At 48.8% G+C, this 21,180-nt stretch overlaps 2 protein-coding genes across 3 annotated transcripts in view; one reads left to right on the top strand and one right to left on the bottom strand.

The window, feature by feature from the left end:
- TRAM2 (translocation associated membrane protein 2) overlaps positions 1–21,180 on the bottom strand; it is a 118,173-nt gene that overhangs the window by 78,105 nt on the left and 18,888 nt on the right. The window contains exon 12 of one of the 2 annotated variants that reach the window (XM_083830754.1): positions 279–289. The exons of the other annotated variant lie outside the window; for it this stretch is intronic. The gene's annotated coding sequence lies outside the window, so the exon portion shown is untranslated. Of the gene's footprint in view, positions 1–278; positions 290–21,180 lie in introns of those variants that run through there. 2 annotated transcript variants of the gene reach the window in all.
- EFHC1 (EF-hand domain containing 1) lies at positions 1,172–21,160 on the top strand. Its single transcript, XM_083830751.1, has 11 exons — positions 1,172–4,200; positions 8,547–8,768; positions 10,267–10,554; positions 12,263–12,412; positions 13,540–13,732; positions 14,042–14,262; positions 15,068–15,208; positions 16,427–16,640; positions 17,252–17,399; positions 18,240–18,456; positions 20,480–21,160. The coding sequence occupies exons 1-11, from the start codon at positions 4,057–4,059 to the stop codon at positions 20,549–20,551; spliced, it is 2,010 nt and encodes a 669-aa protein (XP_083686877.1). The 5' UTR covers positions 1,172–4,056; the 3' UTR covers positions 20,552–21,160.

Here is a 21,180-nt window from a genome sequence, read left to right as displayed (position 1 = left end):
CTCCCCGCTGGGCCCAGGTCTCTCAGTGCTGGGGGGCCCAGGACTGGTCCCAGCACTCCGGGTGCAGCCTCACCAGTGCTGAGCAGAGGGGCAGGATCCCCTCCCTTGATCTGCAGGCAATGCTTTGCCTAATGCAGTCCTTTTTTTGCCCAAGGGTCCATCACTGGCTCACATTCACCTCAGTGCCCCCCCCTCAGTGCCCCCCAGGCCCCCAGGTCTGTTTCTGCAGAGCCGCTTTCCAGCTGGGTGTCCCCGGCCTGTCCTGGTGCTGGGCCTGTTCCTCCCCAGGGGCAGGACTTTGGGCTTCTCCTCGTCGAGCTGCAGGTTTGTGTCAGCCCCCCTCTCCTGCCTGCCCAGGTCCCTCGGGATGCCAGCACGACCCTCCGGCATATCCACCGCTCCCCCCAGCTGTGTGTCATCTGCAGCCTTGCTGCGGGAGCGCTGTGCCCCATCATCCAGGCTATTAATAAAGGTGTTAAACAGACCTGCACCACCAGCAGCATCCATGCAGCAACAGGCTCCCATTTTCCCTAGCCTTCCTTTTGTCACTGTTGCACTTACAGAAGCCCATCCCATAGCCTCTGACATCCCTGTCCGGATTCAATTCCACCTGGGCTTTGGCTTTCCTAACTTCATCCCTGGGTGCTCAATCATATTCCCGTGTTCATCGCAGGAATACAGGAACCTGTCCCTGCTTTCACCCTCCGTGTGCTTCCCTTTCGTGTCAGAGCTTTGCGTTGAGGTTTTGGGGATTTCTCCACACTACTGCACTTCCTCGCTTCTATGCAAATGCTGCGGGTGCCCCCGCTTAAACTTTGTTTTGTTGATTTTAATATCCGTTTCTGGCATAGGTCTCCAAGCTATTTGCTTATCAACCCCGTGCATCACTCCCTTGCAGGGGCTGGTAACTCTCCCTCACCTGTTATTCCTAGTCCCAAGCCCTCCTTACCAGTAGGACCATGTGCAATCACATACACAGTTCATCCCTAGGATATACACTCAGTGTGAATTTCAGTCCCATAAAAAAAAAAAAAAGCATTTTTTTCCTTTTTATTAGCACCATGCGAATAATTTTAGTCATTATTTAAGATGATGTGCAGGGCAAGGCTTCCGTACAATTATGTTTTCACCCAGCAGAGGGCGAGATGTCTTCGTCTGTAGCCCAAAGAGGCCTCCAGTGCCACGAAAGCAGAGCCTTCAGGGCTCTGCTTCAGCTCTCCAGACAAGCTTAGGAAAAAATGCTGCCCTTCAAGCGGGCGGGCAGCCAGCCCTGCGAGGAGATGCATTTCTTTCTGAGCGAGGGATGTGCTTCGCTAACATCTCGCCCTCTGCGTAAGCGACAGGGATTTTGCCAAGTGAGTTCGGGCAAAGTTTTACGTTTCCATGAAGCAAAAACTGAAGAGGAACGGGACAAAATACCAAAACAGGGCTGTTAACCTTTTTGACAAGAAGCAAAAATAGAGACTTTTGGTATGCTGAGAAATTGCTTGGCAATACTGTTTTAGGGAACGTGTTTACTACATGCCCTTTACTCTTTGATTTTACATATACAAATCCTTAAGGCGTGAAAAGCTAGATATGGTTATCAGCGAGAGTGAACTGGCTTATCCCAAGCAGATGAAGAAGTCAAATGCAAAAAATAAAAGAGCTTCCGAGTCAGAGGAGCAAAGTATTTTAATCTGGTTATTTCCTGTGTCACCGGCCACAGAGGGGAGAATGTGAGGGAAGGTATGATTTTTACTTCAAGCCCCAGATGTTGCAGCAGATATTCTGAGTTGCCTCAGAAGAGGTTCTGTTACCCACAGGCAATCTTTGCCTGGTCTTATCCTTGCAGCTGTCTGGAAACAACGGGCTAAGAGGCAGAGCGTTGGCGAACAGCTCTAAGTGAGATGTTTCCTCCTTTGTTCCGTTAAGCTGCTGTTGAAGATGGTCTCAGCAACTAGGTCAGGGGAAGAATACTTCCCAGTGTTGACTGCTTCTCCTGTTGACTCCAGAACAGAGAAGTAGAGCCTTAACAGCCTGAAAATCAGGATTGAACATACCTGAAATAAAGCATTAAGCTACCAGCTGGGCCTTAAACTTTGCAGCTGTCCCCAGTGATCTCTTTTTCTTTATCCTGTAGTTCTTTGTTTTCTTCTGGTTGAAGGTAAGACCTACTCTCAATCAAAAACAGTTCCTTCAGATATGAAAAGCACTAACCTCATTCTTTAGCAGTATCCTAACATACCTCTATCAAATACTTGCCTATTGAGGGCCAATAGATGAGGTGGAAGAAAGGAAAAAAATCCAAGCTTGCATTGCTTCAAGGTGTCAGTTGGACAAAGGCTGGGCATGACGACAAAGCAGTGTAGGAAGCGGTGAGGGAGAACAGACTGATTTCTGAATCCCTGATTTTGGATACTCGACTATCAAATTTCAGCCTGCTGCCAACAAGCCTGTGCTTCCGAGTGTTTTTTAACAGACCCGTTGGAAGCAGTCCTCAAATCTTTCGGACCACAGATGGGGTGTGCTGAAACATTGTCCGCTCTTAGCATGGGATTCACAGGGCAGACTTTTTGTTACCATACATGACAGGGGTGTAAGTACATGTAACAGCACAGCCTTTGCTCCAAAATATACGAGCTTTAAGTAGATAAGAGCTAGGAAATCTTGATATAGGAAACACTGATCCTTCTCCTTTTTAGGAGTAGGGCTGTAGAGATGTAGGAAGCTAAAGAGGCCCGCCTTAACCTTTGCAAGTCTGACTCGCCTGTAACAGAAGCAGATGGGTGTCAAAGATGCAGCTGGATCAAGATGTTCTGAGTTCAATTCTTTATTCCCCATTTCTCCCCTCTCCTGCTTTATGGTATTTCTAACAAAGTATTAACTTCTGCCATGGCTTTGCTTAATTGTCATTTCTTCATTCCCATCTCCCCAGAAACACTCAGGGGGAATATATTCAGGGAGACTAAAGTGTTCTGATCCTCTCCTTGCTCATGTCTAGAGCCTAAAATCCCCCTTTGTGATGGCCTCTCTTTGCTTTAGTCCCCCTCTCATGCAAAGTGGGGGACAGCAGCTCTCCTGCCCCATTGCTCAAAGAGCACACTGCCACACAGCCTTGTGAAAAAGCTGCTGTCTCTTGCTTAGAGGACGGTAAGAGGATAGCAGGCAAGTTTCCTTCTCTGAGGAAGGTTCTGGCCCTTGCTGAGTTCAAGACGCCTGCTAAATGGTGCTTGGATACACCAGGAGAAATCAGAGAGGCGCTTGGGTCTCAGCACCCGCATCCGAGTCCACAGCCACGCTAGCTGCTTGCTGTCTCTCAGACCCATCTCTTTCAGCCCTGCTTGGCCTTCAGTCTGTTATTTTCCTTTCTAGGCTCATCAGAGCCATTCTTTATCTCTCACTGCCTGGTTTTCTTCTCTCTCCCACAGCACGCTTAGAGAGACTGTGTTTCTCTCCGCCTGACTTCTGCTTACAAAACTCCCAGATCCCGCTGCCTGCCCTTGAATCGCAGCCTGGTCTGTCTTGTACGCCAATGATAAAGACACCAAGGGAAAGAAATACAGAAAACTTTTTTACTGTGGCGATTACTTGGCTTTCTTTTTATCTGTTACGCTTAACGGCGACTTTTGCCCAGCAGCTTTCTTCTTGGTGACCCTCCTGCTTTTTTTGCTGCTTCCTTCTGGAGTGAAAAAATCGTGCAGAGAAGAGGGGAATGATGTCAGTGTTACAACCCGCTGCTAATATACACACTATATACATAATAAATCAGCACAGTCACTTCTCTGGAAGTATTTTGAGCACTCGGGGTACGGATTTGTCCCTCAAAAACTCTCCCTGGGCACCCCACAGTGCACAACTCCCAGAGGGGAAGGCTGGGCTCCCGCCCCCCGTTGGGGACATTTTAACACGGGGGGGGGGGGGGCACAGCCCCAGCTGTGACCTGAGGGCTCCCAGAATAAAACACCCGAGGGCCCTGAGGCCTCCCAGGGCCGCAGCCGAGGCCGCGGGCCCGCCCGTTGCCATGGCAACCGCTCCGGGTCGCCCAGCGCGCACGCGCGTTCCGAGGGCGGGCGCATGCGCACCGAACGCGGGGGGGGGGCGGGCGGTTGCCATGGAGACGGCGTCGCCCCCCGGGGCAGGAGCGCGGCCGCCGCCATGAGCTCGGAGCGGGGCCCGGCGCTGCCCTTCCTGCCGGGCTGCGCCTTCAGGGACCCCACGGTGAGCCCAGCCGCCCGGCAGCACGCTATCCCGGGGCCCCCGGCGTCCGTGCTTCTGGTCCTGTCCTCCTGGGACGCCTCCCCCCGCAATAGCGGGCTGGCCTAGGGGATAAACACCCCCCCCCCCCCCGGGCACCCCCTCAGGGCCCTCCTCATGGGACTCCCTCAGGGACCCCCAGCGCTCCCTCAGACCCTCCCCTGGCTCCCTGGCAGCGCTGCTGTCCCCACATCCGCCTGCTGTCCCTCCAGGGGACGTGTTGTCCCTCCCTGAGCCCAGCCCCAGGGAGCCCGCTGGTCTCGCAGACCGCCCGCTGATTCCCCCGAGGGTTGTGGTAGCTCCCCAGTTCACCGGCGTCCTGTCAACCCATGCCTGGCGAGCTGGGAAGCCCGCAAACGCACTGGGCACCCTTTTGGGGTACCCACCGAGGTGACACCCGCTGAGGTGACGCCCACTGAGGTGGCACCCAAGGGACCTGGTGCCCTCTAAGCTCACCTGGTGCTCCCCAAGGGACCGAATACCCACCGATCCTCCGTGTCCGGGTGTTTCCCAAAGCCAACAGGTACCCGCCAATCTCACTCCTTGGGACCTGAACGCTCTGACCCCGCCTGGTACCCCTGAGGTCGCCCACAGGAGACCTGGTGCTCCCTGAGTGCCCCCAGTGTGATTTCAAGCCTGTTCACAAGGAACTGGGTATCCCTGAGCACACCCTACAGGGGATTTGGTACTCTTAAACTCATCCCCAAGGAACCCATTGCATCTTGCATCGATCTGATAGCCCCTGAAATTGTCCTGGTAGCTTTGCAGAGTTAGGTTTCCCCTCCCAATTCATGTGATACCCCAAGGGAAGGGGTACCCTCAAAGTCACTTTATAAACTTGAACCCCCCCCAGGAAAACTACAGCTTCTCTGCCCCATCTCAGGACCTGATACTCACTCTGATACTGCCCTGAACCAAGCCCCATGCAGGCACCTGGTAACTTCCACAAATGCCTTCTCTGTATCCCCTGGAGAACTTAATCAGACCACAGGGATGCTCAGGAACCTGAGAATCCAATATTCTGTTAGACAACTGGGATCCCTGCGCAGAGCTGATGCCGTCACAGCCCCCAGGATCTTCCCAAAGAAGCAAGACCCACTCAGCTGTGCCCAGGCTCCTTGGAAGAAGCAGCCTCTTCCTCATCCTCTGCACTTTGAATGAACACCTAGGCAAAGAAGCAACCTTTCCTCTTCCCCATTCCCAACGGTCCACGCGCTGAGGTTCTGATAACCCCAAACCACCCCAGTAACCTCTTGTGAAAGCAGCAGCACAGAAGAAAATTGATACTCCCTGGGCTCCTTCCAGTGCTGTTTTGGAGCAGCTTCCTTCTCCCCAGGGAACTAACATCTCGAGTCTTGATGCCATTACTCGTCTTCTGATGAGAATCCAATATCCTTGAATTTTCTGGAGTGCCTCCCTCAGAAGCAATACTGCCAAACTTCAGCGGGGAGCAGATATACCAGGGCATGCCTGACGTTCCCCTGGAGCTTAATATCCCTGAGGATGGCCTTAATATCCCGTTTCCAGAGAGCTCAGTACTCAAGTGAGGCCTGTTTGTCCCCTTGTTTGTCCCCTGCTCTCTCCCAATGCATTCGAATTCCCTGGCAGGGCCCCAGCATGCTCTGGTATTGCAGGATAAAGGAACCTCATGCACGGGGACCTTTGTCATGGGACGTGCTCCACTGAAAAATAATGAAAAAGAAAGGAGAGAGATGCTTGGAGATGGTACTCCTGGTCCTCGATGCTCCTGTTGAACACCGACCCTCCCAGACTCGGCACTTCCACAGCTTCTGGCGCTTCCCTAGGTCGCCTCCCCTCCATCCCCTGCCACCACAACGTTATTTCTGGAGGAGGCTGCAGTGTTTCCCAGGTGCCCTCACGACAGAAGCTTCTGTTTAACTGCTCCTCGGGAGTGGGGAGGAAGCTCTCTTTTCTTTCTTCTGCTTGTGTGTGGGTTAGCCCGGGACGCGTCGTTGGTGCTGTGCGGTCTCAGCGGTGCCCTCCGGCACAGCCGAAGTGGTTTCTAAGTCAGGGATGAGGTCTTCAGCAGTAAGCGGAGTCAGTTCCTCGTAACAAACACCCTCGATCAGGCAGCTATAGGGGTTATCTCAGCGCTATTCTCACTGTTGGGTTGGAGATTTACAATGCAAATCTCTGCTCCTAGCAAAATATGATTTCCTCTATCGGTAAAATGCTGCCCGCTTTAGTCACGTGAAGGGCTGTACTGACGACAGCGTGCAAGAAACACCCACAGGACTTAACAGAGGAGATAGTTCAACAGTTCTGGTTACCCTAAAATAACAACTGGTAACGTTTTAAGGGGATCCAGGCTCCGGAAATGGCTTTGCACTGCTCCTCAGGACGAGCCTGAGCGAGTGAAATCACCTCACTTTGCCAGCCTATAAAATGAGCGTCGTGTTAGTGGTTTTCCAAGTGAATTTTGAGACGTGCAGAAGAAAATCTCTGTGTTTGAGTGAGACCATGGTTAGTTATTGCTTTGTGTGTGTGCAGAGACACCGGCAGGGGAAGCAGCATTTGTGCGAGGCTTTATAGACTTAGCCAAGGACTTAATTCAGCGGATTTTCTCAGATAGGGACCGGCAGCGACTGAGATTAGGAGTTTACATTCTGGGCTTTCCCTTTCAAAGCGACATTAGTTACCTGATACCGCGAGATGCGGGCTGGCCCGGCGACGTGGGAGCCTTGTTCATTCATGAGGTGTTTTCTTTAGGCAGCTGTGGCCCTTAAAAGCCCGTCTGCCTCTGACAAACACTGCTGTTGCCCAATTTAAGGCCAAACTTCTTGGTTTCCCCTTGAACGTTTTCCCCACGGCTTTCCCTGTATAAAGGCACTTGGTTACCGGGAGGAAATGGCAATCCTGTGGCAGGGCTAATGTTCATAAAACGCTCGGTTAACAACGCGTCTTCAGTAAATTCTCTTGTTTTCACCTGAACCTCTTTTCCTAACTGCTCTGCCCTCAGCATTGCGAGACGCACAGCACCAGTTCGGAGAGAAAACAGGCAGCTACTTGAAATCCAAGTGGGGCCTTGAAGGTATGAATGAGATTAGAGGCTTAACCATGGGGGGCAGAGAGGGGGAGGAGGAGAAGCGGTTCACATGCCTGGGGTTGGACCGATCGCACGTCTAGGTCTGGAAAAGGAGCTGAAGAAAATCTGGAAATGCCTACAGTTCTCTTTTATTTGTCAAAACTCAAGGTAAAGTCAGAGGCTTTATTATCAGGGACTCGCAGTTTCTCCTGTTTTCCCTGGAACAGTGAGTGCTGAAGGCCTGGTGGGAGCAGCCGGCCCTGTGCTGTTTCAGATGGTTTTGGGACTGCAGGTGAGGTACCGGATGTGGTGGTCTGTGAGGGGGCTCACGTCCGATCTTCATCTTCAGCAGTGACGAACATGACTGGGCAGGCAGAGATCCCATCCTGTTTTCAGCTCTGATATTCTCTTTGTTGTGAGTCTGTAAGCAAAGCAGGGACCTTCCCGTGCCATCCGGATAATGATTTAGCTTCAAGAACGGCTCAGGAGCTGGCGTGAAGCAGGGAGCAAAGACAGGTGAAGGGCTCTAAGAAGGTCAAAACCAAGAAGAAACCATCAAAGCAAACAATATCAGGTGATTCCTACAGACAACGTTATTCAGTGCTCACAAGGACAGAATTCTCTTTGTCTTATCAGGCCTCACAAATCTGCTACAGGGCCTTACGCTGTGCTTGTGGCTTTTTTCGTGTGTGGACCTTCGCACAGGCCGTGGGGAGACGTGGTGGGCCTGCGGCTGTGCTTTGGCGTGTTTCGTGACTGCAGTTCCGTGCGCACGACACGCCTTGACTCAACGCAGCAAGGAAAATCCTCTGAATATCATCCCCAGGAGAGGTTTGACGAAATATCAACAGAAGACGCAGCAGGTGCACAACCATCCTTGTGCGATAGCCAAGGGAGCTCCATGAGGCGTAACAGTGAGGTCCCTCGGTGCTTTGTACTGCGGGAACACAGAGAAAGAAGCAAAGAGTTAGTGAGACAAACACTAGGGCAGATGGAGTGCTGTCACCCCATTCTGGACACCGAGGCTTGTGGTAAGGCTGCGCCAGAGCTAGATTTGAGATCACTCTGCTGCTTTGTTCCTCCGGTCACTGTTTTTTTCAGCCTTTTTGACCTAAGCATAAAATTTGCTTGTAATTCACTGCTGGTTATAATAAAACGCCGTGGAGGCATTCTGCGTGTCCGACTCTTACTGTTTTTCTGTGCTTTCAGTAGCCGTCTCTGCTGAGTGCGTGTAGTATTTTAACATCTGGTTTTTCTTCCCCAGAAAACATCCTTTCATCGCTCTCAGACCCTGGGCTACAAAAACGGCTTTGCCTTTTCTCGGCTGCCAACAGTGGGGATCGGCGGGGAGCGACTGTACGTGAATCAGCTTTCTCAGGCTGAATTAGATGAATTATCCAACACGAGACCCACGCTGACCTACGGGCAAGCCAGGCAGGCTCCTCCTTCGGGCTTCATTCCAGCACACGTGGCTTTTGACAAAAAGGTATAAAGAAGCTTATTCCAGGAATATCAGCTGGCCAAGCTCGGAGACATAAACAGTCAGCTCCAGGGTTCACGGGACAGCGTACAGCAGTTTTCAGATGCCATTGCCCTTAGTCAGAGACAGCTGAACCCCAGTCTGAAAGAGGCTTTCTTTGCTCAGGAGGAGGATTATAATACGTAAACGATGTAAGACATTCCCCACGAGTTATGCCGGAGCATTTCCAGCAGGAGTTTGAAAAGAAGTTTGATTAACTCTGAAAAGCTTCAGTTTATAACTGCTGCTCTGTAAAAGCCAGCCTGCCCTTCTGCATTTCCAGGGCTATATTGAGGTTGTAACCGAGCTTAGACTGTAAAAGTCACTCCGCCATGGAGTGCTCGCATACTGTCTGCCTGTGGTCTATCTATTTATGCTCGTGCTTGTCACCGCAGCGTGTTAGAGCCTGCACTGCCCCGTTAGTACTTCCTGCATTACATCTTGGTGATCGTATCGGTCTAGGAGGTGGCTGTGTGTCTGCCCGGAGCAGTCCCGAGCTGACCCTTGATTTTCAACGTTGCACAGGCTCCACGAGGGCGTGTGCAGCCCCAGGCGGAGCAGTCCCTGCAGAGTGTGCAGGGCTCAGCAGCCCTGAGCACACAGCAGGAGCTGCACGCTGCCAGGCAGGCCTGCAAAGGCAGCCTGCAGCCAACCCTCAGCCCATCTGTGAGACAGCCTGGGGAACAGATGTGCTGTGTTAATTACTGCTTCAGAGGCCGTTCTTTCAGAGTCACGTCGATGTTGCCGTTTAATCTGTCAGACACTTCTCAGCCCCTTCATTCAGGCCAGAGGAGCAGCCGCTTGCTTACCTAGCTCTGTGGGCTGACGTAGGCTGGGCGTGCAAGGCTCGGTTAGCCACCTACGTCCTCTTAGGGGCAGTGAATGTTCTTGGAGGGAATACTCGTGCTTCTTTCACGCACGGGAACTGTGAGCGACTGGCTTTTGGCAGGGTGTGCAGCATGCGTTTTCTCTGGGCCCTGATTTCTCTCCTTGTTTCTCCAGCACACACTGGCTCTTCCTTTCAGTACTGCATGGATATGAGTTCCTGAGCCATGCAGGTCCTAAGGTCCACGGATGTGGTGGAACTCAGCTGAAATCACCAGGTAGCTTTGTAGACCCTGGTTTAAGGAGGCTGACTATTAAAGAAAGTCACGAGATTACTGGCAGCAACCGAGCACCTGGCAGGAGGTAAAATAGCAGGTGATCAAAGGAAGAGGGAAAGGACTACATTTATTACAAGTGTCTCATGCCTACCAAACTAATAAAAGGCAAATGCTGATAAAAGCCCTCATGATGCCTCCACCATTAGTCACAGATTAGGCTACAGCAGGCTTTGATGATTCTATAGATTACAATCCAGTAATTTTGCACTGTCAAAACACCTTACAAATAAACTACTCGGACTAATCATGATGTTCAAATTGTTTCTTTCTCTCTCCCTTTGGGATGTTGTCCCAAACAACAGATTTTGAAGTTCGATGCCTATTTCCAGGAAGATGTTCCTCTCTCTACAGAAGAGCATTACCGTGTTCGCCAAGTGGGTATTTACTACTATCTGGAAGACGACAGCATATGTGTCATAGAGCCTGTTGTGAAGAACTCTGGTCTCCCTCAAGGCAAACTTATCAGACGCCATCGCGTGCCCAAGAACGACCGTGGGGAGCATTACCACTGGAAGGACCTGAATCGGGGCATGGACATCACCATGTATGGCAGGACGTACCGCATAGTCGACTGTGACCCATTCACCCAGGTGTGTTGCTTGTACAGAGAATACTGACACGAAGAACCCCAGGAGTTACAGGTGGCAAGAGCTGCTAGAGTCCCAGTAGCCTGTACCTGCAGCTTTCACACTGAGGTTGCTTGAGATCTTTCGTTTTGTGTTCTGTGGAGACTTCTTTCCTTAGATCAATAGGTAGTTCAGGGTATGATACTTGCTGAGGGCACAATGACTACTCAGTATTTTTGCCCCAGGGCTGCTTTGACTCCGTTCTCTGACCGCAAGATTCAGTACAACAAAAACTCGAAGCTCATTTCTGTGTTAAGAAAATTGGTCTAAGTTCATTTCTGTGTGTACAACAGTTTAACTGCTTGGAGTCCTAATGAACCATTGTGCATATATGAAAGAGAAATTACTGATCTTATCTTAGCTCTTTTCCAGCTTAATACTCCTTTGGTAAGAACAGGGCAAGGGAATGCTGTCAGTAACTCTGCATTTATCTACAGCCAGCCCAGAAGAGCACTCATGGTCAGTGGGTTGAGAATCGTGGTACAAACTGACCTAAGAGCGCTTACTCATTGCTTACTTTTCTATTTCTGGCTATTTCTGTACCAGTAAATTAAATAATAACAATGCATTAACAAAAATAACAAATACCAATGTACTAGTATACTCTTAGTTTGTCCCCAGTGTAATCTGGGCCCTGGCTAACCACTATTCTTCCAAGCGCTTCCCAGGAACAATCCAGGAGTTAGAATGCTCCAGGGACCATTCTCAATAGATGAATTGCATGCAGCCAGCTCATCCTGGAGGCCGAGAGAGTTTAGATAAGGGTTATTCCTTGCCAGTTGGCCTCAGTGCCCAGGAATGTTCCCAATTGTGTGTAATATATTAATATATATCCGTCAAGAGTGTGTGGGGCCTACTCTGCTGGAACTGGATGGCCGTTAAAGTCAGTTGACATCAGATGAAGAGCTGGTTCACCTGTTAATCTTGGTTGCTTGATGGAAAACATGAAATGAGCTACGTGGGTCTACATCTCAAGGTCTCCGGTCAATTTTATCATTAACTGGCATCCTCTAGACCGGAAGAGTCTGAAAACGTGAACCTGCCTTGTGAGTTTTCAGGGTGATCTCACAAGTCTGCTGGAGATGTTTGCACAGGTGCTTTCTGGGTTGAATATTTTCATGGGCCACTTCCCAAAGCCAAACAGGGAAGAAGTCCATTGACTTCAGAGGTTGTTTTAAGTGACAGAGTGCACAAGCAATACCCTAGAGTTTGTTTATGCATCCAAGGTAAGCCAAAAAGTCCCTTTATAAACAAACAGATTGTTCTCCTTCTGTGGGAAAAGTGCTCCTCCTGGAAGAGGAGCTAAAGCTGTAACTCTGGACACACATCCTTCTGGCCAGAGGGGCCTCAGCGGGCCTGGAATGGGTCACACTAACTTCCATTGTATGATGGAATGGAGAACCCTGTGTCTCTTGCAAATTTAGACTGACTACATCCATGGTTATGCATTTACTTAATCTTTTTGGTTTACATAAAATAGATCAACCCAACTGTTATCCTCCATTTAAAGTCCCTAAGGCCAAGGAAGATGGTGCTTAAGTAAAATCTGACTTAGGACATTGAGGGCAGGACTGCCCTGAGTGATAAAAAGGCAGACAAAGTCACCTATCTCTAGTCACCTCTTATCTTTAGAACTCATGGCAGCAACTAATACCTCAGGTGACTTTCCTAGGTGTTCCTGGAGAGCCAAGGAATTGAACTGAACCCTCCAGAGAAAATGGTTTTTGATCCTTACACAGAAATGCGTCGGATGCCCCTGCGCATGTACATCACACCATCAGATTTCGACCAGCTGAAGCAGTTTCTGACTTACGACAAGCAGGTGAGTGAGCTGGCAGCAATCACCCACGTTATAGTCTATATGTGTCATAGAAACCTGGGTCTTATGAGTGCCTGCAACTCTAATCATTCTAAAAAACCTCAGTCCACTGGACAGACTCCAAATTTGCTCCTTTCTTGGTGTTAGTGAGAAACAAAATCTTTTTTTTGCTCAACTTTGTGCCTTGTGAACAGTTTCTCTTTGGACTGCAGAGCCCGTTCTCCATATCCTTCATCTCTTTCTTGCTTTTTTTGGGATGCTGTAGGCCACCTGCCTTGGAAAGTTAGCAGATAGGAGCGGATGCAGTTCTAATGTGAGTGGGGATGATGCAGTCACGCCTGGGCCAGCTCTGCCTGTGACAGCTATTGGGTTGTGTGTTTAGGAGCTGCACCTTGGGGAACTTTTGAGCTGGTCCACTGAGTGCAGCGCTCCCAAAGCAGTGCCCGCCACTTGAATTTGTTAGATTGCCAGTAGGTCAACGTGATCCCACAAAGCTAAGCAGGCATTGCACCAGTAAGCGATGGACTTGGAAGCACTGCAATATGAGGTGTTTGACTTCTGTGGCATTAAAACATATTTCCAATAGTAAGAAATAAGATGGGGTTTATAGTGAATGCAGTCTCCTTAGGACAGCTCCATACATTCCCCTCTGCCTTCCTCATCATGAGAGTACTAAAGAATGGGCCATGAAACCTCAAAGAGGTTTAAAAGTCAAAACTATATTCTGTCCTACTTTGTTAAGTTTCATTAGAAAAATCACCTCCATTAAGAGGACTTCCCTACTCACCTTGGGTAAGTATTTTCTGCTAGTTTTTAATCACTTTTCCCCCCATTTTTCCTCACACTTCCTGAACTAAATTTCTTGCCTTAGCACATATTATTCTCTCTCGTGGCTGCATTCAAGGTAAGCCAGGCCTGTTCAGCTCTCCAAGCCCTTCCCTCTGCTGCCTCAGCAGCCCATGCATCCCAGTGCCCACAGTATAACAAGGGCTTGGTTCTTCTGCTCCTGGCAGAGAAGAGTGCTGAGTTGTCTCCAGTCACCTCACCCATTTCAATCAACTTCATTTGGACAAAGTGTTAGTAATTCTAATCCATGTTTGTTTTCTGTGCCTGTTTTTTATCCACCCCAGGTCCTTCGCTTCTATGCCATGTGGGATGACACCACCAGCATGTTTGGTGAGAATCGGCCTTACGTCATACATTACTACTTGGCAGATGACACGGTGGAGGTTCGGGAGGTCCACAAGCACAACGATGGCAGAGACCCATTCCCTGTACTGATAAAACGCCAACGCTTGCCCAAAACCTTTGTGGAGAAGAAAAGTAAGTTTAGACCAGCCAGCACATCTGCTTGTGCTAAAGTGCCTCAGTGGGTGGGTGTAGATGTGGAAGCTGTGTCAGAGATACATCAAGTCTGGAGCATCTGTGATGAGAACACTGCAAGCATCATCAGCTTTTGGCCAAAGAAAAGTTCTTTCAGTGATCACTAAAGTCTTTATCTTTTGGGAAGCAGAGCAATACCAACAGCTCCGTGGAGATTTTTATACAACTTGCTTTTGTACTCCTTTTTGCAATGAAATATTAACATCTACCTGATTGATTTATTTTTCTTTTTGCTCCCTTGTGCTTTAGAGACCTTCCCAAGCTGTGTGCTGGAAATCTCTGATCAGGAGGTACTTGAGTGGTACACAGCTAAAGATTTTGCTGTTGGCAAATCCACCACCCTCCTTGGACGCACTTTCTTCATCTACGATTGTGATGAGTTCACACGAAACTTCTATCGTGACAAATTTGGCATCACAGACTTCCAACCAGTGGAGATAAAGGAGAAACCACCTGAGGAAGTGCCCCAGGTACTGTAAACAATTTCCCAAAGGAAGGGAGGGAAAGCTGCAGACTCTCTAAGCTCTGGTTGTAAAGTATAGGTTCAGCTTAGCAAGAGGTTGTAAAGAGGTTCAGCATAAAGAAAAGCTGTAAGCAAGTACCTTGAGGAAGACAAGGCAAGGATGGTTATAAGTCATATAACAGGGAAAACCCTCTGAAACTGTCAATTGTGAATAGCATAAAGGACAGAGCACTTGCTAATGGTGATAGAAAGCACTCTGGTTATGTCTATACTAGAAAATGAAATAATGTCAGGGTTTGTTTTCTGACTGGGAAACTAACTGGCACAGTCTGGCTGTACTCATACCACTAAGCTCTCCCTCATTCTCCAAAAAAGGGTTGCTAAGTCCAAAGTGCTTGCTGGGGATAGTCATTGCCCATGTTATCTCCCAGACTGAGCCCAGGAATAGTGCAGAGTGTTAGCTGGCCTAGCCCACAGACGTGATGGGGCTTTGGTTAGCAGTGTAACCATTTAGATGACTGAGTTCCTCTGCACAGGAAGGGTTAAGTTATTAGCATACCATTAGTCTCTTTATTCAAAGAAATTACCTGGCTTACAGACTAAAATTTTCTTAGCTCTCTTAAGTTTCTCTAAATAACGGGTCCAACACATGATTGGGCTAGTAGCATCTTTACTGAGCAGGGTGGCACAGCTGTTGCCACCTGGTGACAGAAGAGTTCTTTCCAAACAGATGGTTTCTGATAAGCTGTCTTGCAAACATTGTCTTGTTCTTAGTTTCAGCTGTTTCTGCTTGGTATCTCCCCTGGCTGCAGGTAATTCCTCCCTATAATGGTTACGGCTTCCTTGAAGACTCTCTTCAGAACTGCTTTTCTCTGTTTCCAAAGCCTCCCCGGAAAGATATAATTAAGATGCTAGAGAACGACCACAAAGTGCTGCGATACCAGGTGGCCCTGGTAAGAGTTTTCCTTGGTGATATAGCGCTTACATCAGTTCATGTTGTAGAGTCAGAAGGATGGGAAAAACAGGCTGCTCAGACAAGGCTGCTAGCAAATTTTCTTCTGTGCTGGTGGGACAAGAGATTTCCCTGAGCACAGGCTCATGACTCTTAGGGGATGCCCCTGGGTTACTGTGTACTTGCTGTGACAATTAGTAGCACGCAAAGGTAGGAAAAAAAACAAGGCCAGGCAGCGCAAAATAGACGTGCTACAAAACCACAGCCATTTATGGAAAAACTCCCACTGACATCAGCACGTGACAGATGGCCCTCATTGAAACTGCATTGCAACTGGGCACCGTGCCTCTGCCTGCCTCCAACTGCTGCCAGAAGCGTGAGCTTGCTGGCTCTCTGCTGCTGGCTCTCAGCACCTGTCCTTCCCCAGGCCAGTCCCAGCTGCAGCAGCCAGCAAGGGGCTGTGCTGGCAGAGCAGCAAAGTGCCGGTGCAGAAGCTGGGGACAGACCACGGGGACGGCGCTTTCCACCCGCAGCGTTCAGGCCCTCGCCTTTGTGCCAGCTTTGCAGCTGGTTTATGCAAGGAACCTCTGGCACGTCCAGCAGCAGCATTGGCATTTCCTGTGCTGCCTGGTGCCTGCCCTCTCCAAACACTCAGGGTGAACAAGGGCTGATTTCTTTTCTCTTTTGTGCAGGAGTTCCTAAAGGTCACAGCTGACGAGTTAAGATCAACTTAATTTTAAGCTAAGCAAGTAAACCCACTGGTGTGTGAGGGGAGTGTCTTCCTGTGAGTAAGAGCACCAAGCAGCACCGGCCCCTCTCAGGCAACCATTAGAATGAAAAATATAAGTTTAATGGTAAACTTTACAGCTGGAATTCCTCTGGATGAATCATTCCGTATAGGATATTCCTTTCTCTTGGATTACGCAGTCTGGAAACACTGAATGCATTTGGTCACTGCATCCCAAATTCTGCTTGTTAGCCCAACAGGAACAAGTAACCTTTGAAATTCAGGTATTTAATGCTGTCTAGGGCTTTGTTACCTGGTGTCAGTGTATCTGCAGCTTTTGCCTATATCAACTGCCTTGTTTAGTCAGCTAGAAAAAAAGCTATGAACTCTGGGCGCTTATTATTAGTAGGTTACATTGTAGTCCTGAGCTCCTCAGGAAAAAAAGAAACCTGGTTCAGATGTTCTTTTCCAAAGCTACTACCTTTCTTCTAGGAGTCACCAAACCCCGAGGACAGGAAGCGTCGTTTCATCCTCTCTTATTTCCTCTCCAATGACATGATCAGCATCTACGAACCCCCAGTCCGTAACTCCGGCATCATTGGGGGCAAGTACTTAGGAAAGACCAGGGTCGCCAAACCAGGCTCTACTACAGACAATGCCACATACTACGGGCCCTCTGACTTCATCATAGGTTCTACGATTGAAGGTAAGATCCAGCCTGGCTTAGGAATGTTCTGAGCATTGGGTTTTCAGTGCCTGACCTGTCCTCTGTGGCACAGACAGTGCACAAGTCTTCCTGCATTTGAGAGATCTGCTCCTTCTGGATCTGGTTGCATTGAGTTACCAGGTCACCAGCTGGTGTGAATGGATATAACTCTGCTGCTGTCAGCGTTCGGACCTTAGACATAATTAGGAAAAGGGAGATGTTCTTCATTGTAGGTGTTCACATTTTGGGAGCTGCCCGGATTCACAGGGTTAAAGCTCTGCCAGTAACTTTGTTACTATGGCCAGTAACAAAGGCCATTAATCTATCCTGTATGGAAAATAAATGTAATACTGAAATGTTCGAAACACACCAGTGCTAATGGGGGAGTCATTTTAAGCCCAAGCATGGTGTCTTTGCTTTCAGCAGCTGCTCTTGCGACAAAATTCCCTTTGGGTGAGTGAAACCCTTCGCACTATAAGGATTGCAACAAATAGCCCAGTCAGCTCTGACCCTAACCACAGGGGAGAAAACATGCTCCCTCCTAGGTGATGAAGTGACTTAACCACGCTGAAAGGCAGGTAGCACTGCTTGCTTTAATGTCTCTTCCACAGTGTTTGGCCACAGGTTTGTTATCACTGATGCTGATGAATACGTGCTTAATTACATGGAGAGCAATGCAGAGAGCTTCCCTGCAGCAACACTGCAGTCCCTGAGGGATCATTTTCGCCCACGGCAGGTGGTGGAGGAGGCTGCCAAAAGGTAGGCTTCAAAGGATGGTGTTGTGGAGCTAAATGAGACTCAGGGCTGACAACGAAGGGGATTTCCAGCAGCCTCCATGGGCTCCAGCCTGCAGTCTAATGGCTGCTCAGCTATAATTCAGCTCCAAGATCCTGTGTCTGAACACATACAGGGGGTATGAGGTGTGTACAATATAATGTCACGGCTGCCACTGACCCCAAAACCTTGTGGGACAGCTCTGGCTCAGCAGAAGAGACACTTTCAGCTAAATGGATGCAGTCACCTTTTTTTTCCAAAAGAGAGCAGTAAACTGTAATAGGTGCTGCTAACGCTGTCTGCATGAGCCACCACCTGGCTGCGGGCTCAGAGGAGGGTCGGTGGAGTCTTTTTCTTTTTTGCTCTGGCCTGTCAGAGCCTAGACCACATACCCTTTTTAGGTGTCTGTCTGGAGCCATTTTAGGTGTCCTAGTAACAATCCTGTAACCTCACAAAGAGTCAGCTCATAGCATGGTATTTCAGAGGGTCTGGTTGAAACTGGAGTTGCACTGCAGTTCCTCAGACTGTATGAAGCATACAAGAAAATCCTCCTTGTCCCAAAGTAATTATAGGCAAAGGGTGCACAAAGCAAATATCATGCAGATGGAAAAAATTGTTTACCTAACGTCCAAGATGAAGACTAAGCTTCATCTCTAAGTCCAAGCTGAGATGAGCTTGCCATATGAACCAAGCGCCCCGGAAGCCTGCTCTGTATTCAGAAACACAGTCTGGCCAGCCATGGTGGGCAGCCAGCACAGAAGCATCACAGTAGGGCTGCCAGAAATAGCTTCTACATGAAATCCTCTTCTCTCTTTCCTTCTACAGTGATGTCCCTGCACTAGGGACCAGCCAGCAGGAACTGGATGAATTAATCGTGCGGGTTCGGGAAGAGCTGAAGCTCCATAATTACTTGAACAACAGCAGCATTCGGGAGGCGTTTCTTCGGTGTGACAAGGACGACTCTGGTGTCCTCGACAAAGCAAAATTTTTCTCTCTTTGCAACAGCTTAAGCGTGCCGACCAATGCCGTGCTGGTTAACAAGGTTAGACGGAAGGGGTGCTGTGCATGTTGAATTCCCCTCCTGTGGGTGTTCCAAAAGAGCTCTTCTACAAACCAGCCCGAGCCAGGCTAGGCCAACAGCTCTTCTGTCCTACAAAGGGGAACAGCTTCAAGAAAGGGGTGAGATTCAGAAAGGCCTCTGAGCTGTTGGACTGAGCCTTTCTTCTCTTAAAGGATGAGGTAATGATTCATGTGTGCTAAGCGAAGGAAAGAAATGTAACCCAGGTTGCCCCCAACATGAGCAGCCTAGTTTTCAGCTGCACTGTTACGTGAAGCTGAAAGTGCCTGCTGGGTCAGGTCTCAGATAGAAGCAGACAAGGAGGTTGTAAATCATGATGGAGATGAGGAACAGGCTACTGCAGAGCTACCGAGTGTCTGTCGTGACTTAGGCACGCCTGGGCCTGAGGGGAGTTGACACTGAGGTGCTTGGGGGATCAACCTTAGGAAAGCACGGACACATTGTGAATTTAACAGCAACTGAATCCAAGATTTGAGAACTAAGCATAGTCCAAAAATATAGTAATAATCATATCCATTACTAATCCTTTCCACATTCAGCTGGCAGCCTGACCCCTCTGTGAGAAGTCAGCCTGTGATCCTTCTTTCTTCAGGTTATAACGTTTGTGCCCATTTGTCACTGAAGTTCAGCAAGCCCACAGCTCACAAGGCAACCCAGCTTCCTCTGCTGCCCATAGCTCGGGCCGCCTGTGGCCTCTTGGTTAACCCAACTGAAACAGACTTGCTGGGCACAATGAGCAAAAAACAGGAAAGAAACTAAAGAGAAAAATTCTTGCAGAGGGGAGGGAGAACGCTTCCAGGAACATGACTGGCAAGGATCCTTGCTTAGCATAAGGAGATATACAATAGATTAGGGGCCAGGAAAGGCAGACTCATGCTTTAAGGAAGCCTAGAAACCAGAGAGATTATTTCCCTTGCTAAAACAACATGTTCTAACCCACAGATGTGAGCATCACAACCATGGTTAGAAAGGTGCACAGGCAGGGTAGTTAATTCTCTGAATGTGCACTGAGTAAAGGCCTTTAACCTTTTTAAATTTAAAGTACAAGGTGGTGACCACCCTTCTCCCACTCCAAGACTGGGAGGTGAAGCGGCTTGCCCGAGAACACGCAGGGAGCCTGCGACAACTGAGGCTCAAACCTTGTGTCTGAATCCCCACCTAGGACCTGAACACTAAAAGCATTCCTCTTCGCTCCTGAAATCTTAATAAGAACATGCCCACAGCCCTGGGGACCGTGACGGCGCTATAAATTAAGCATACGGCAGATAGTTAACTACTGTCTGGCCCGGAGAGGAGCACAGCTGTCAGTCACACAAGAACAACACTAGTAAATCTGTCTCCAGGCGACAAGGGGAAGAAGAATCCTTTCAAGGAACTGTGATATTAGACCTTTTCCATCTCCCTGGGTGTCAGAAGGAGATTAGTTATGCAATTAAGGAAACAAAAGCCCTCTTTCTTCCCCGTAAGCATACAAAGGCTATAGCTCTGTAACACAATGCAGGGTCAGGCATGGATAGCAGAACTGGCTCATTAGCAGGGCTGTCACTGAGCTCAATTATCTGTGTCTCCACTTTATGCCATGTGCACACAGCAAGCGACACCACTGAACAGTGACCGTTCAGATATGCTGCCTCCATCACACTTTTGGCAGGGATTTCTACGGGGTTTCTGAAGGATTTGCTGTGACCTGTGTCAGTCTGTGGTCACACTTCATTTTCTGTGGCTCCGTTGTCACTGTGGTGACACTTAGAGGGCAATCAGGAGTAAATACACACTTTAAACTCTAGTCTTTGCATAGGTTACTGTCACCCATAAGCACTCGAGGTTACCTATGATGCAGGTCTACTGAGGTAGTAGGCTCTTCCACACGGGGGAACAAGATCTTCTGCTCTGTCACATAAGGCGTACCTCTGGATACCTTTCCCTAAAAAAAATATGTTTGCAGCTTCTTCCAACTCTTTATGGTGTTGCTTTTTTTTTTCCCCAGCTGATTGACCTATGTTCTTGTGGAGATGACAAGATAAACTACCGTGACTTCCTCAGAGCCTTCCCCTCGTGAAGCTGAAGCACAAGACCAGCAGTAATATCCTTAGCTGAGTTGACTGGAAGACATCATACTTCAAAAAGGATGCTCTAGTTTTCACCTTTGCTTCACTTACTCTTCCCCTTCCCTCCTTACTAATTTCACCCTGGCTTGGTTAACTTTTTTCTTTTCCAGCCTCTCCCTGCCCTTTTTGCTACCACCAAACTCAACCTCAAAACTGCTGGATATTGAAGTGAAACTCACAGGAAAAAAGTTTTGGAGAGCCAAAAGCCAGGTTCTTCAGCTGGCCTCTCAACTTTTCCATGCTTGTACTAGCAAGCAAGGCTTGCTAGAGCAAAAGATCTCTAAAGCCTGGAGTGATGAGCACTCTGGATTTCTCTTACAGAGTTGAAAGGTGCCTCTCACCTTCAAGCAGTGACAACTGCCAGTTTAATTTTTTAATTTGCATTGCAAGAAGACCTAAGAGCCCTGCCATGGGTCACAATAAACTCATGCTTGCTAGTCTGAATGTAAGCAAGTCATGTATGGCTGCTATAGCGTTAACAAGTCCCCTTAAAATAAATGTACCTCCGTGCCTCGAGTAGCTAAGGATTAAAATGAAAAAAAAAAATACCACCACAAAAACAATTCTGATTCTGGATTTA

This window comes from Anser anser (genome assembly GCF_964211835.1).
Source record: "Anser anser genome assembly, chromosome: 3".
NCBI lineage: Eukaryota > Metazoa > Chordata > Aves > Anseriformes > Anatidae > Anser > Anser anser.
Note: the sequence above shows the minus strand (reverse complement) of the source record. Positions and strands in the feature narration are given on the sequence as shown.

Bases quoted from the DNA above. Each gene is read 5' to 3' on its own strand.
- EFHC1 (XM_083830751.1), top strand. From the start codon at position 4,057: ATGCGCACCGAACGCGGGGGGGGGGCGGGCGGTTGCCATGGAGACGGC. The intron at 10,555-12,262 runs GTGTGTTGCTTG...TGACTTTCCTAG, and splicing joins ACTGTGACCCATTCACCCAG to GTGTTCCTGGAGAGCCAAGG. The intron at 14,263-15,067 runs GTACTGTAAACA...CCCTGGCTGCAG, and splicing joins CACCTGAGGAAGTGCCCCAG to GTAATTCCTCCCTATAATGG.